We start from the raw sequence: 13536 nt of genomic DNA on the forward strand, positions 1-13536 counted from the left end.
TTTATGAAGAGGTTATCTTTTGTAAAAAGTTAAAAACAAATATGAATGGAGAATCAACCTACAAGGAGCACAAAATGTATATTGAGGATAAAAGTATTCCAATTAGGAACATGGTTTCTTGTGCAACAGATGGAGCACCATATTTGATAGGTCGCCATGCTAGTTTAATGACATTTGTGAAAAAGGAAATTCCAAGTCTCCTTGCAATCCATTGTGTAATTCATCATCAACATCTCGCAGCCAAAACCCACTGCCAGTGACGTTTTTCAAGCGTGACTCTTGTAATATCGACTATAATCAAAATTAAAGCTCATCCATTAAATAGCTGAATATTTCACCACTTATGCCAAGATAACGATGAAGAGTATAAACTCTTGCTTCTTCACACTGAAGTGCTTGGCTGTCAAAAGGCTGCTGCTTAATACATTTCTTTGATTGTTTTGACACTTGTTGAATTATTACTCAAAGTTGAAAAGAGCTTGGGAAACAAGATTGAATTTCTACATGGAGATGTGGCATAATAGCCAATCTGTATGACAAATAACCATTCTAAATATGCAAATGAAGGGTGTGAATTTTAATTTGATCCAGGCAAAAATTGTAGTTTCCACTTCTATCAGAAAATTGGAACTATATAAGCAAAACATAAGGGAAAGAATGTTCTCACAGCTCACCCTTGGATGTGTTGGTTGTTAAAGCTTGGATCAGTACATGAAGGGAATGGGCTAAATGCAGGAAATTGGGACTAGCTGGGTCAGAATGGACTGATTGGGCCGATGGGCCTCTATCTGTGCTGTTAACTTTAACATCAATAAAATACAAGCCCTGAACTGTCTATGTGTATGGATGTTGTTTGGAGGTGTACACTGCTTATAGGATTTTTTTTAAATGTCTAACAGACAAAATTAAGTCACATTAATCAGAATGTTCCAGACTGTTTCCCAGTCAGGGCTGGGTTAACTGACGTCAAAGTCATTGATTAGTTTTATGAGTGATACAATGATCCTTTCTGAAATGCCCGTGTGCACAACCTAGATCAACTATGATGTCCCAGTGGATAAAATTGCCTCTCATATAAAACAGTGGCATCAGGAATCAGCAGTTTGAATCACCAGACAGGAAAAAGTAAACTTGTGGGTGTAAAGCCACATTTTAGCATACTTACTGAAGCCTCTACATTTCAAGTTTCAGAAATTTTAAAGATATTTTAAAACATATTTTCCAATAACTTCCAGCTCATATTTTGGATAGCCAATATTGAAACAGCCAAATACAACAGAGTCAGTTTACTGATTTAATTTGGAATGATTCTTTGTAGTGTCACCAAATTGAACTGAAAAATCAATATATGTGATGGCTAAATTAATTGAACAGTTCTGGAGCCCTTCATTGAAATGGAAAAACAAACATGATGACGTCTCAAACATCAGAAAATCAGCTCAAGTGTGCAGAAGAAAGAGTAGATTGGTTGCCTCAGAACCGGAGGGAATTTACAACTGGGGAAACTGCTGGTGGAAATATCCTGATGATCATAACCTTTGTGCCAGTAGGTTATGTTACATCCAGAGCTATGATATCAGTTACTGAACTGATCAGGGTAGAGATATGGGTTGGAAAGACAAGGCGGGGGTGACCAGAATAAGTTTGTGGCCCTGTTGCGTAGCCGTGACCATTTGTTTTTGCTGGCATCTAGTTTGGTGATTGCCAGGGTTCCAGATCAAATGTAGGAAAGGAGGGGGAGAGTTCAAAGCACCCATTGATTTAAACATGCCATGTGTCTCTGCCTCTGTCACCTTTTTAGACAGTGAGCTCCAAGTCACAAACATTTTATGGATGAAAATTTTCCACAGTTCTTCTTCCCCTCTTCCCACCCCAATCTCTCTAGCAGTTACCTCAAATCTCTGACTCGTAGTAATGGATATGTTCAATGAAATGACTTACATTGGACGACAAATTTATTCAAAAGTGTTGCTTCCTCAGAATTTTTCTTTTGGTTATGATAGACTGCTTGAGGTTGAACACAAATATAACTTCAGGCTACTTCTGTCACATAGGAATTTGGAGAAACAAGTAATTAACTTTTATTGAATATAATACATTTAATTGCATAATGATGCTGACACTTTGCAATAGTTCAATAAAGCTAAATATGTTTTGTTGATAATTTTCATTAGTATTCAGTGTCTGAGGCTTCTCGCTTAAGTGTCCAACAATAATCTGCCAGCTTTGATGGATTCCAGTTGCCCTGATACCACTTCTCTATGACTAGAATGTCCTCATGAAACCTTTCACCATACTGACACTGACAGTGCCAAGATTTGCAGGGAAGAAGTCCAAATGGGAATGCAATAATGTGAGGAACCCAGGCTTTCTCTTGGTCACAAACAACAGGAATTCTGCAGATGCTGGAAATTCAAGCAACATACATCAAAGTTGCTGGTGAACGCAGCAGGCCAAGCAGCATCTATAGGAAGAGGCGCAGTCGACGTTTCAGGCTGAGACCCTTCGTCAGGACTAACTGAAGGAAGAGTGAGTAAGGGATTTGAAAGCTGGAGGGGGAGGGGGAGATGCAAAATGATAGGAGAAGACAGGAGGGGGAGGGATAGAGCCGAGAGCTGGACAGGTGATAGGCAAAAGGGGATACGAGAGGATCATGGGACAGGAGGCCTAGGGAGAAAGACGGGGGGGGGTGACCCAGAGGATGGGCAAGAGGTATATTCAGAGGGACAGAGGGAGAAAAAGGAGAGTGAGAGAAAGAATGTGTGCAGAAAAATGAGTAACAGATGGGGTACGAGGGGGAGGTGGGGCCTTAGCGGAAGTTAGAGAAGTCAATGTTGAAGCCACACTCAGGTTGGAGGAACAACACCTTATATTCCGTCTGGGTAGCCTCCAACCTGATGGCATGAACATTGACTTCTCTAACTTCCGCTAAGGCCCCACCTCCCCCTCGTACCCCATCTGTTACTCATTTTTATGCACACATTCTTTCTCTCACTCTCCTTTTTCTCCCTCTGTCCCTCTGAATATACCTCTTGCCCATCCTCTGGGTCACCCCCCCCCCCTTGTCTTTCTTCCCGGACCTCCTGTCCCATGATCCTCTCGTATCCCCTTTTGCCTATCACCTGTCCAGCTCTCGGCTCCATCCCTCCCCCTCCTGTCTTCTCCTATCATTTTGCATCTCCCCCTCCCCCTCCAGCTTTCAAATCCCTTACTCACTTTTCCTTCAGTTAGTCCTGACGAAGGGTCTCGGCCTGAAACGTCGACTGTGCCTCTTCCTATAGATGCTGCTTGGCCTGCTGCGTTCACCAGCAACTTTGATGTATGTTGCTTTCTCTTGGTCACCAACTTTACACCCAAAGTAAAGCTCATAGCTGGTCTTCATAAGAGGAGTTACGCTCTGTCCTGACATTTAAGCCTGTACTTGCCACAAATATAACAACGTATTGTTGCTGTTGCGACATTGATGAGATATTCTGCTATCACTAATACACCTGAAAATAAAATTATACTGAGTATACACAATATGCTATAAGAGTAGAGCATGCGCATCAATGTGATCACAAACTGATATACATATAAACATAATGTATAGAATGGTGTGCATGTGATGCTCTTCTAGCCTTTCTAAAACCTGTCCTCCCATGCAGCATCCACTCTGCCTAAGCATGCCCAGGCATGGCTGGGCAAGATAGAAAACTTCAGCTTACATCGTGGGCAACGTTTTAATTGACTTGATAGATTACAAAAAAAAATGGTGTGTGATAGGGAAATTTCATGGTGATTTTAATGATCAACAGCCCAAAATCCATAAAATAGGCCCAAGAGTATTCAGGAAGCAAAATCTTTGTTGTCCCGTGCTATTATAGATGAAGGAAAGCAAAGGACACAAGGTGAGAGCAGGAAAAGGTCAGCCATAACGGGATAGACTGAATAGCTTGCTCCCATTTATTGCTTCTGTTGTGAATCCTTAATCAGATGAGAGGATGAGGTTTGAAAAGGGCGGGCGGAGGGTGGCTTGTCCATGTGGAACCTCACCCGGCATCGGCGATAGAGAATCGATGTGTCGAGTCTGAGAGTGACACTGAAGCGCTGGTTCCGGGAAATCTTGGCTGAACACAAAGTATCAGCAGAAACGGTGGGGTGACTGTCTCCATCCGAGCCGGCATCCTGGTACAGGCACATTCTCACACACAGATGGCCAGTCCGGTCACAGTGACATTACACATAACTCCTCAGTAACCGGGCTGTCTCTGGCGGCGCTCTGTGTTTTCACACACACACGTACAAGTTATTGGAGTCACCATAAAGTTTCTGGCTGGATTTCCCAGGAGAGAGGCGGAAACTCCCGTCTTTTTCTGAACCGATCGGGTTGTGGTGCGAGACCAGAAGCGGCTGGAAAATGTTGGTGACACTGGATCATTTTGTTTGTACTCGACACTGAAGTTTGGTTCACGCCAAGGTCCCGGGTTATGTTCCGGAGAGAGGGTTGAAAATACATCGGTTTAAAGAGGCAGCTCTGCGGTGATACGATGGAAAGTTTGACGCCTGCGATTAAAGATTGGCTTTGAATGGGGGGCGGAGTATTTTTAAAACAATTACACAAATATGCCAAGGATGAGTGGTGCCCAGCCAAACAGAGAGCCCCGGCTGCGCTCCCGCTTCACAACGATGCTCTCAATCAAGCGAGGAGCACGGTGCCAAGGGCGAAGTATTCTGGCTGGTCGGCAGGAAGCCTCTGACGACGAGCAGACGCACCTTCCGATGGAGACTTTAGACGGTGGAGCGGGTCGGCGGCCCCAGAACAGCGCTCCGAGCACCCGCTGTAGCCCCGGGCCGCTGCGGCGGAGCACCAGGCTCTCCTCGCCAGGTAAGCGGGTTGTTTCACTAGCAGTCGCTCGGAGGGGGCTGAAAGGGATGTCAAAATCCACGCTTGTTTATCTGCTTGTGATGGCTACCTTCTCAATTTTGCTCGCAATCTTTGTTTAATATTATCTTTATATAAATCAAGGCTTAAATGCGGGTCCAGAAACGCAATGGACGTGTTGTCGCTGCCTCCCACGTTTAGGTGTTTTTATAGACATTAAAGTCACCTTTGAACTTCTTACGAAGCTGGGCTTGCGGTGATCCGCTGGGTCTGGCGAGGAATTTTCCACAGATACTCTGACATGAATTTGTTGGCGTAATGGGTATTTTATATTTGATTTCCAAATGTGTTTGGATTATTTCATTACTGGCAGGTGTAACAATGTAAGAATACACTGCCGCTATTACGGTTGCGAAGTTCAGGGTGTTGAGATATTGCCACTGAAAAGTTAAATTCAATATATTTGTGCACAAGTTAGAACACGGTCAATAAATTCAAACTTAGCACATTAATGGAAGAATTGGTCTAGTTGTGTGGAATACTTTCAGTGGAGCATCTCCACAGCAGACAGACGAATAAAGATCCAAGCAGAATGGGACGCCGAATGACAGGAATGCGGTGCAGCGGGGGAATTAGCCCAACATCAAAACTTGAGTTATACATTACCGAGGAAGCAGTGAAGCTCTTTCTCACTTCAGCCCAACTTGCCTACATGAAGTTACTTCTGATTGTTAGAATAAGTTCCGGTAGTTAGAATAAGTTGTCCGTCCTAGTTCGTAATTCCAACCATAGTTAGAACAACTAAGATAATGATATAAAATCAAAGCGTTTGTAAATACTCAGCAGCTGGCGAAGCGTCTGTGGAGAAAGGGAAAAAACTGGGTTAAAGCTGATAATCTTGCATTGTAACCCGCTATTTCTGATACAAAACTAATAAGCTGATTATTAGAATTGGTTGCCATGGGCTACCATGTATCATGATGGGAGATGAATTGCCATTCCTGGTGTTCTGGTGGTTCTCATTGGAGCAGGATAAGGGGCTACGGTGAGAATGGCATGGAGAATTAAATTGGCAGTGACCTAGGGTTGCCCTTGCCGACTGAACAAAGTGTTCTTCAAAAAGTCATTTCTTTGGTTTTTTTTTGCTTTATAAAAAGGACGACATCATGAACACTAAATACACTGCACTAGATTGTAGGGAGTATGGTTGGATTGCTGCTTCCCAACACTGTTTGAGCCCTATGGATAGTGGGAAAGGATGAGAGAAAAGGGCAATGTAATATCAACTCTTCCCACTGCTTCTGTGCTGTGTCCCTCACAGTTACAGCATGTCATTTTGTTTTCTTGTTTTCAAAGCACACTCACTCAGTTTTTAAGCAGATGGCCCCAAAAGTTCTTGAAAACTTGCTTTTCATAGATGGGTTGGTACAAATTGTTTTTCTTAAACATTCTTGTGGTGTACCTTTGTCACACATTTACTAGGTTACCTGTGCTACATCAATCAAAGTTTCTTGTCAACCATGCAATTGGATTGAATTCATGCTTTTATGTTTCCTGAAATAACAAACCATAGTTGCTTAAATTTGAATAATTCGATAAGCTCCTGTGCTTCTATACAACCCAAAAAAACTATGTTTGTAGTAGTTCTAACATGTGCTTCAGTACCTTAACAAATGACTGACAACAAAAAAGGGATGTATTCAGATCATGTACGAGAGACAAGAAATGCTGATAGAGACATTTTGTGGGTAATATAACCAATTGTGAATGTTAATTTTACATTTTATTAATTTGCACTTCCATATTTACATCAGTTTTATTCATTTATTCAGAAGGTTGATCAAGTAATTTTATGTTATTGAGCTTGCGGGCGCCTGCTATTTTCGGAGGTGTCATATCTACAGAATGCTTACAATTATATATAACTTTAAATAGAAATTCAAAAATGAAAACTTAGCAAATAAAACTAGAATTCCCTCTACACTGATGAAAACGATCTAATGCGGAAAGGAATCACAGAAGCCCTCCTACAGCAAAAGATATTGGAATCACTGGGGGAGTAACTATTTTATAATTCTGCAGCAGATGAAGAGTGATAACTGGGAGCTAAATGGATCAAGAGGTAGCACAAATTGCAGCCAAAAAGAGGCCTCTGCCCAATAACTGTTGGCAGATACCCATCTAGTAATGGTATGGATTAATGATATAATTTAGTTTAAACCGAAGTGATAACCAGTAACAATAATGTATAAAGGATAATTGGTGATTTGTGATTTATAATGGGTAATTTTGATTTGTAAGTTCTAGGCAGGCCACCATGAACAAAGGTGATTCTGTTTTCTTACAAAACAAAACAAAATTTGATGCTTATTTTCCATGTTTCCTTGAGTTGAATGGCATGGCCTGTGAGCTAATATGTTTTTCTTAGTCATTCTTCCTCCTGACACTATAGATAGTGGCCAGACTCTGAGGAGCACAGGAGTCCTCTATATAATAACCTCCTGTTGCTATGGCAATGGTTAGCTACTGTGAGACACAACTGGCAAAATTGTGCAGTATCTTAAAACAATAACCAATTCACATATAACTTTAACTTGGTTTTCAATTTTACATTTTTGTGGGATATTATAAAGAGTATCTTGAAAGTTGTATGGTTATGAAGTTCTTCATTTCCAGCTGGGAGAAGATTGACAGAAGCTTTGGTGAGCAACTCTATTTCTAAATGAATGCTTTGCAGAACTCTTAATTATGGGGCCTAGAGAAGTGCAGAGTCCAACAGAATCCCCTCCTCACTCTAAAAGGTAGCAGAATACATGGTGACTTGTATCTTAAGGTGGTGACAATTGGCCTGGATGCAGCAGTTCAAATTTTACCATGACAGCTGGGAAAATTAAATATAATTATTAACCAAAAGAGAGTTTTAGTAAATTTGACCATGAGTCTGCAGGGCTCTTAGTAATACTGTCTGCATTTACCACCAGCAAGAAGAACATCTCCACTCCTTACCCACTCTGATCTATCTGTGACCTTAGATCCAGAACAATAGCTTTTAATTCTGAAATGGTTGAGTAAGATGCGACATTTAGAGAAAATTAGAAAAGAATACTAGGCAGCAGCTACCACATTCAGCAAATTTTTTAAAACATAATTAATGTTTGGTGTAGAGTCATTAGTTGGAATGGCCTTGCTAAGGGATGTTTTAAAAAATAAATCGCACCTTGCACCTCCTCTAGGCATATTTGCCTTCCCAATAGTTTGTCTCATAATGAACCAACAATATTTTCACCTTAACCAACACAAGAGATTCTGCAGGTGCTGGAAAAATTGAGCTACACACACAAAATACAAGAGGAACTCAACAAGTCAGGCAGCATCTATGGAGGGGAATAAATATTTGATGTTTTGGGCCAAGACCATCGAGACCAGAACAGAAGGAGGTAGAAGCCAGAGTAAGAAGGTGGAGCGAGGGAAGGCATACAAGCTGGCAGGTGATAAGTGAGGGGGAAGGTGGGTGGGTGGATGAGGGAGAGGGCATGAAGTAGGAAGCTCAGAGGTGATTGGTGGAAGAGGTGAAAGGCTGAAGAAGAAGTAATCTAATAGGAAAGGACAGTGGACCATGGAAGGAGGTGATGCGCAGGTGAAGAGGAGAGGTTTGAGAGGATAACCAGAATGGCAAGTGGAAAGAGGAGAGAGTAATGTTCATGCGGTGGGATTGAAGGCTTCCCAGGTGGAATGGGAGGTGTTGTATTTCCCTCCATTTTCCACACATCACCCCTCGCCCCATCCTTCCACATGACTTCCTTGCCCCTCCTCACTGATTTCCCTCCTGGCACTTATTCCTGCAAGCATTTTAAGTGCTACATATGCCCCTATACTTCCTCATTCACCACCATTCAGGGCCCTAAACAGTCCTTCCAGGTGAGGCAACTCTTCACTTGTACATCTATTGCCATCAGTTATTGTATCTGGTGCCCCCGGTGTGCTCCTCCCCAACATCAGGGAGACACAATGTAGATTGAGGGACAACTTCATTGAACTCCTTCATTCTGTCCACTGTGAAAGGCAGGATCATCCAGTTGCTACCATTTCAATTTGACGTCCCATTTCCATTCTGACATGTCTGTCCATGGCCTCTTCTACTGCCACAGTGAGGTCAAACTCAGGTTGAGGAGTAATGCCTTATCTTCCATTTGGGTAGCCTCCAACCTGATAACAAGAACATAGATTTACCTAACTTTTGGTAATTACTTCCCCTCTCCCTTCACTGTTTGTCCATTCCTTAGTCTGATTATTCTCTCACCCCGCTTTTCTCCTCACTTGGCCATCATCTCCCTCTGGTACCCCTCCATCTTCCTTTCTGCCATAGTCCACTGTCCTCTCCTATTAGATTCCCTCTTCTTCAGCCCTTCACCTTTTCCATTTATACCCTCCCATATTCTTACTTCATCTTCCCACCTCTCCTACCTTCCCCTCACCTATCAGCCGCCAGTTTGTACTCCTTCACCTCACCCCACCTTCATATTCTGGCTTCTGCCCTTTTCCTTTCCAGACCTAATGAAGCCCAAAATGTCAACTGTTTATTCCCGCCGTAGATGCTGCCTGGCTTGCCAATTTCTTCCAGCATTTTGTGTGTGTTGCTCAATGTTTTCACTTCTGTGTAGACTACTTCTAAAAATAATATATCAATAGCTTCAAATATCCTGGATTTGTACCAGATGTTGTCTTTTCCTACAAACTGTTTTTTTTTTCAAAAAGAAATGAGTATCTTCCAATTCATTCGCAACATTATTCAAGATTGCTTAATGCAATTTCCTATACAAAAATCCAGTGGTGGTGCTGAGGTAGTGCTTACTGGTGCTATAGCACCAGCAGAAATTACAGTAGCACCACCATAGCACCACCAAGAAATTAACTGAAATTTGACATACAAATTGCAGCTGCTTTCTCTTTATAGTTTTGAATACAACTTGTTTCTCCAGTTGATCTAGTGAAACAGCGCCCCCAATTACCATAGCACCCACGCAGCAATAAAGTTATAAGCTCTGTGCTGGTCTAAGGTCAGATCCACTCTACACTTCTGCTTATTCGTTGGTTGTCAATATTTTGCCATTGCTGTTCTCAGATCAGTTAAGCTGATCTAAGGTCACTTAAGGTGGTGTTGTCACTCACTCTCACTCACGCGAGAGATTGGTAGTATACATACATTGTGCTGGATTCAGGCGCAGATCCGTGGTCTCGTGAGACTAGTGGATGCCACACACACACATTCTGCTTTTACAAGCTAGCTTGGGCCTGGCACGTGCATTATTTTGGCCAGCGTGAAAAATGGGTCAATTTTTAGTGAGAAATTGAACTCATCCAGAGGAATCAGTGGTGATTCAGCCTGAGCCTGTCTTAATTGAAAGTGACGTGCAGAAAGAAGTAAGTGGGGATAAGGACGACAGCAGTTCATCAAAGGAGTGTGAGGGCGAAGTAGAGGAACAAGAAATGGAGCGGGATTCAGAAGAGAACGTGGATGAAGCTGCTCTTGCTAGTGGGAATACTGTTAGCGATGTTAGCCAGCAGTCTGAGGAAGGACCCCGTCGGCCAGCATTGAAAAAGTACCCTTCGCAACAGTTTGGGAATCAGCAAAGGAGCTTTTTTCGTGGCTGGTTTGACCTGTACTGCTGGCTGGAATATTCGATCATGAAAGATACTACGTTCTGCTTTGCATGCAGGCATTTCCTGTGTGGAGGACATGGGTTCCATTCTGAGTCTACCTTCACTGTCACCGGTTACCGCAACTGGAAGAAAGCTACAATAGCTTTCAATACCCACCATGTAAGTGCAGCTCATAAGTTTACTATGGAGGCATGGGCTGAATTCAGATTGAGAAAACAATACGGTTCAAGATTGGGAAATATGCTCGATAAAGGACATGCAAAAATTTTCCAAGAAAATAGTGAGTATGTGAGAGCTGTGGTTGAGTCTCTACGCTATTGCCCAGTGAGGACACCGGGAGAATGATGGATCTGGCAATAGGGGAAACTTTGTTGAGTTGCTCAGTGTAATTGGGCAGTTTGATAAGACTGTAGCTAAAAAAATGGAGGACAATCCTGGAAATGCAAAAAATACCCATCACGATATCCAAAATGAAATTATGGGTATTATGGCAGATATGTTCAGACATCAAATAAGTGCAGAAATCAAGGAGGCTGGACATTTGGCCATCATGGTGGATGAAAGTAAAGACTTGAGTAAAAAGGAGCAAATATCAGTGGTGGTGCGGTATTTGAATAACAAAACAGTGCTTGAAGAATTCTTGCACTTCACTCCAGCAGAAGGGTTGGATGCTGAGTAGCTTCTTAAAATCATTGAACAGACACTCGCCCAATACGTTATTGATAAGAACGCGTGTATAGGTCAGTGTTATGATGGGGCGGCAGTGATGTCTGGGTGCAATAACAGGGTGCAAGAGAGTTTCAGGAAAGAGGTCCCGCAGGCATTATATATACACTGCCATGCTCACAGACTTAACCTTGTTTTAGTGGATGTTGTGAGCAATGTACAACAAGCGGGTGAGTTTTTTGAAACTGTGCAGCTGCTTTACAACTTCATTTCAAACTCTGCTGCCCACGGTCTTTTCATGAAGAAAGAGAACTGGAATCAACTGCACAGCCCCTGGAGTTGAAGAAATTATCAAATACATGCTGGACATGGCTGCATACAGCTTTGTGGGCTATAAGAAAATCACTCCCTGCCATTCTTGCTACACTACAGGATATTATGGGTCAGCCAAATGCATGGAGGAAAATGGAGGCCAGAGCTGTCAATGGACTGATTGACGAGCAGTTTGCTTTACTTCTCACTCTGTTTGAGGATTTATTCTGAGTCACCAAGTTCATGTCATACCAGCTACAATCTCCCAGTTTGGAGCTTTCATCCACTGTGGACTTGGCTCAGTCTGTTATCGATGCACTCTCAGCAAAACAGGGAGAGGAATCATGGATTGAAATTCAGGCAAGAGCTAGGGACCTGTGCGTCAAGGTGGGTATACAGAGCAGTCAGACCACATGAAAGGGGACAGGCCCAGCCACCCCGCCACCTACATGATTTTGTTGTTGAGGCCCAAACCGAACGCACACCTGTCATATCCTCTGATGACCTTCACAAGCACTGTTTCTATCCGGTTATAGACAGACTTCTGACTGAAATGAAAAGACGGTTCTCAATTGAGACTGGGGGTGTTCTGACTGGAGTCTCAGCATTGAGTCCCAAACACAAGCTCTTCCTAGACAAGAATTGTCTTTGGCCAATGGTCCAATACTGTGGAGTGACTGAAGTGAACCTGACTGCAGAGCTACATCAGGTTCGGCGTCTGCTGGAAACAAAACAAAAGCAAGGACAGACAGTGAATGACACAGTGGAATTTCTAGCTCTAATGAGACCCTACTGTGATGCATTTATAGATTTATACAAACTAGTCTGCATATTGCTGACTCTGCCTGTGACATCTGCCTCATGTGAACAGAGTTTCTCTTGCCTCAGGCGCCTACAAAAACTACCTAAGGAATAGCAGTGGCGATGCTCAGAACAGCAACTTCACCCTGTTGTCTGCCTTATTTGACTTTAATAACGGTGTATCTTTTGGCATTGTCTGTCTATGTAATGCGAATAGCAGTGGACATTGTGGGTAAGTGTTGTGTTTTTTCAATTGAAAAGCACACATTTGACGCTGATACGAAAACACAAGGAATTCTGCAGATGCTGGAAATTCAAGCAACACACATCAAAGTTGCTGGTGAACGCAGCAGGCCAGGCAGCATCTCTAGGAAGAGGTGCAGTCAACGTTTCAGGCCGAGACCCTTCGTCAGGACTAACTGAAGAAAGAAGCTAGTAAGAGATTTAAAAGTGGGAGGGGGAGGGGGAGAGAGGAGGGGGAGGGATGAAACCACGAGCTGGACAGGTGATTGGCAAAAGGAGTATGAGAGGATCATGGGACTGGAGGCCAAGGGAGAAGGAAAAGGGGGAGGGGGGGAAAGCCCAGAGGATGGGCAAGGGGTATAGTCAGAGGGACAGAGGGAGAAAAAGGAGAGTGAGAGAAAGAATGTGTGTATAAAAATAAATAATGGATGGGGTACGAGGGGGAGGTGGGGCATTAGCGGAAGTTAGAGAAGCCAATGTTCATGCCATCAGGTTGGAGGCAACCCAGATGGAATATAAGGTGTTGTTCCTCCAATCTGAGTGTGGCTTTATCTTTACAGTAGAGGAGGCCATGGGTAGACATGTCAGAATGGGAATGGGATGTGGAATTTAAATGTGTGGCCACTGGGAGATCCTGCTTTCTCTGGCGGACAGAGCATAGGTGTTCAGCAAAATGATCTCCCAGTCTGCTTCGGGTCTCGCCAATATATATAGAAGGCCACATCAGGAGCACCGGACGCAGTATATCACCCCAGCCGACTCACAGGTGAAATGTCGCCTCACCTGGAAGGACTGTCTGGGGCCCTGAATGGTGGTAAGGGAGGAAGTGTAAGGGCATGTGTAGCACTTGTTCCGCTTACAAGGATGTGCCAGGAGGGAGATCAGTGGGGAGGGATGGGGGGACGAATGGACAAGGGAGTCGTGTAGGGAGGGATCCCTGCGGAATGCAGAGAGAGGGGGAAAGGGGAAGATGAGCTTAGTGGTGGGAT

At 43.3% G+C, this 13536-nt stretch overlaps 1 protein-coding gene across 3 annotated transcripts in view; it reads left to right on the forward strand.

Moving 5' to 3' along the window:
- Nucleotides 1–4089: 4089 nt before the first annotated feature.
- Nucleotides 4090–13536, forward strand: part of rnf44 (ring finger protein 44) — a 161110-nt gene continuing 151663 nt past the window's right edge. Inside the window, exon 1 of one of the 3 annotated variants that reach the window (XM_063053448.1) lies at nucleotides 4090–4867. In XM_063053448.1, coding sequence (XP_062909518.1) covers nucleotides 4606–4867 — 262 coding nt within the window. In that variant the 5' untranslated portion in view covers nucleotides 4090–4605. The remainder of the gene's footprint in view (nucleotides 4868–13536) is intronic. The other 2 variants (XM_063053451.1, XM_063053450.1) reach the window with 2 other exon arrangements.

This window comes from Mobula hypostoma, chromosome 7, assembly GCF_963921235.1.
Source record: "Mobula hypostoma chromosome 7, sMobHyp1.1, whole genome shotgun sequence".
NCBI classification, from domain to species: Eukaryota; Metazoa; Chordata; class Chondrichthyes; order Myliobatiformes; family Myliobatidae; genus Mobula; species Mobula hypostoma.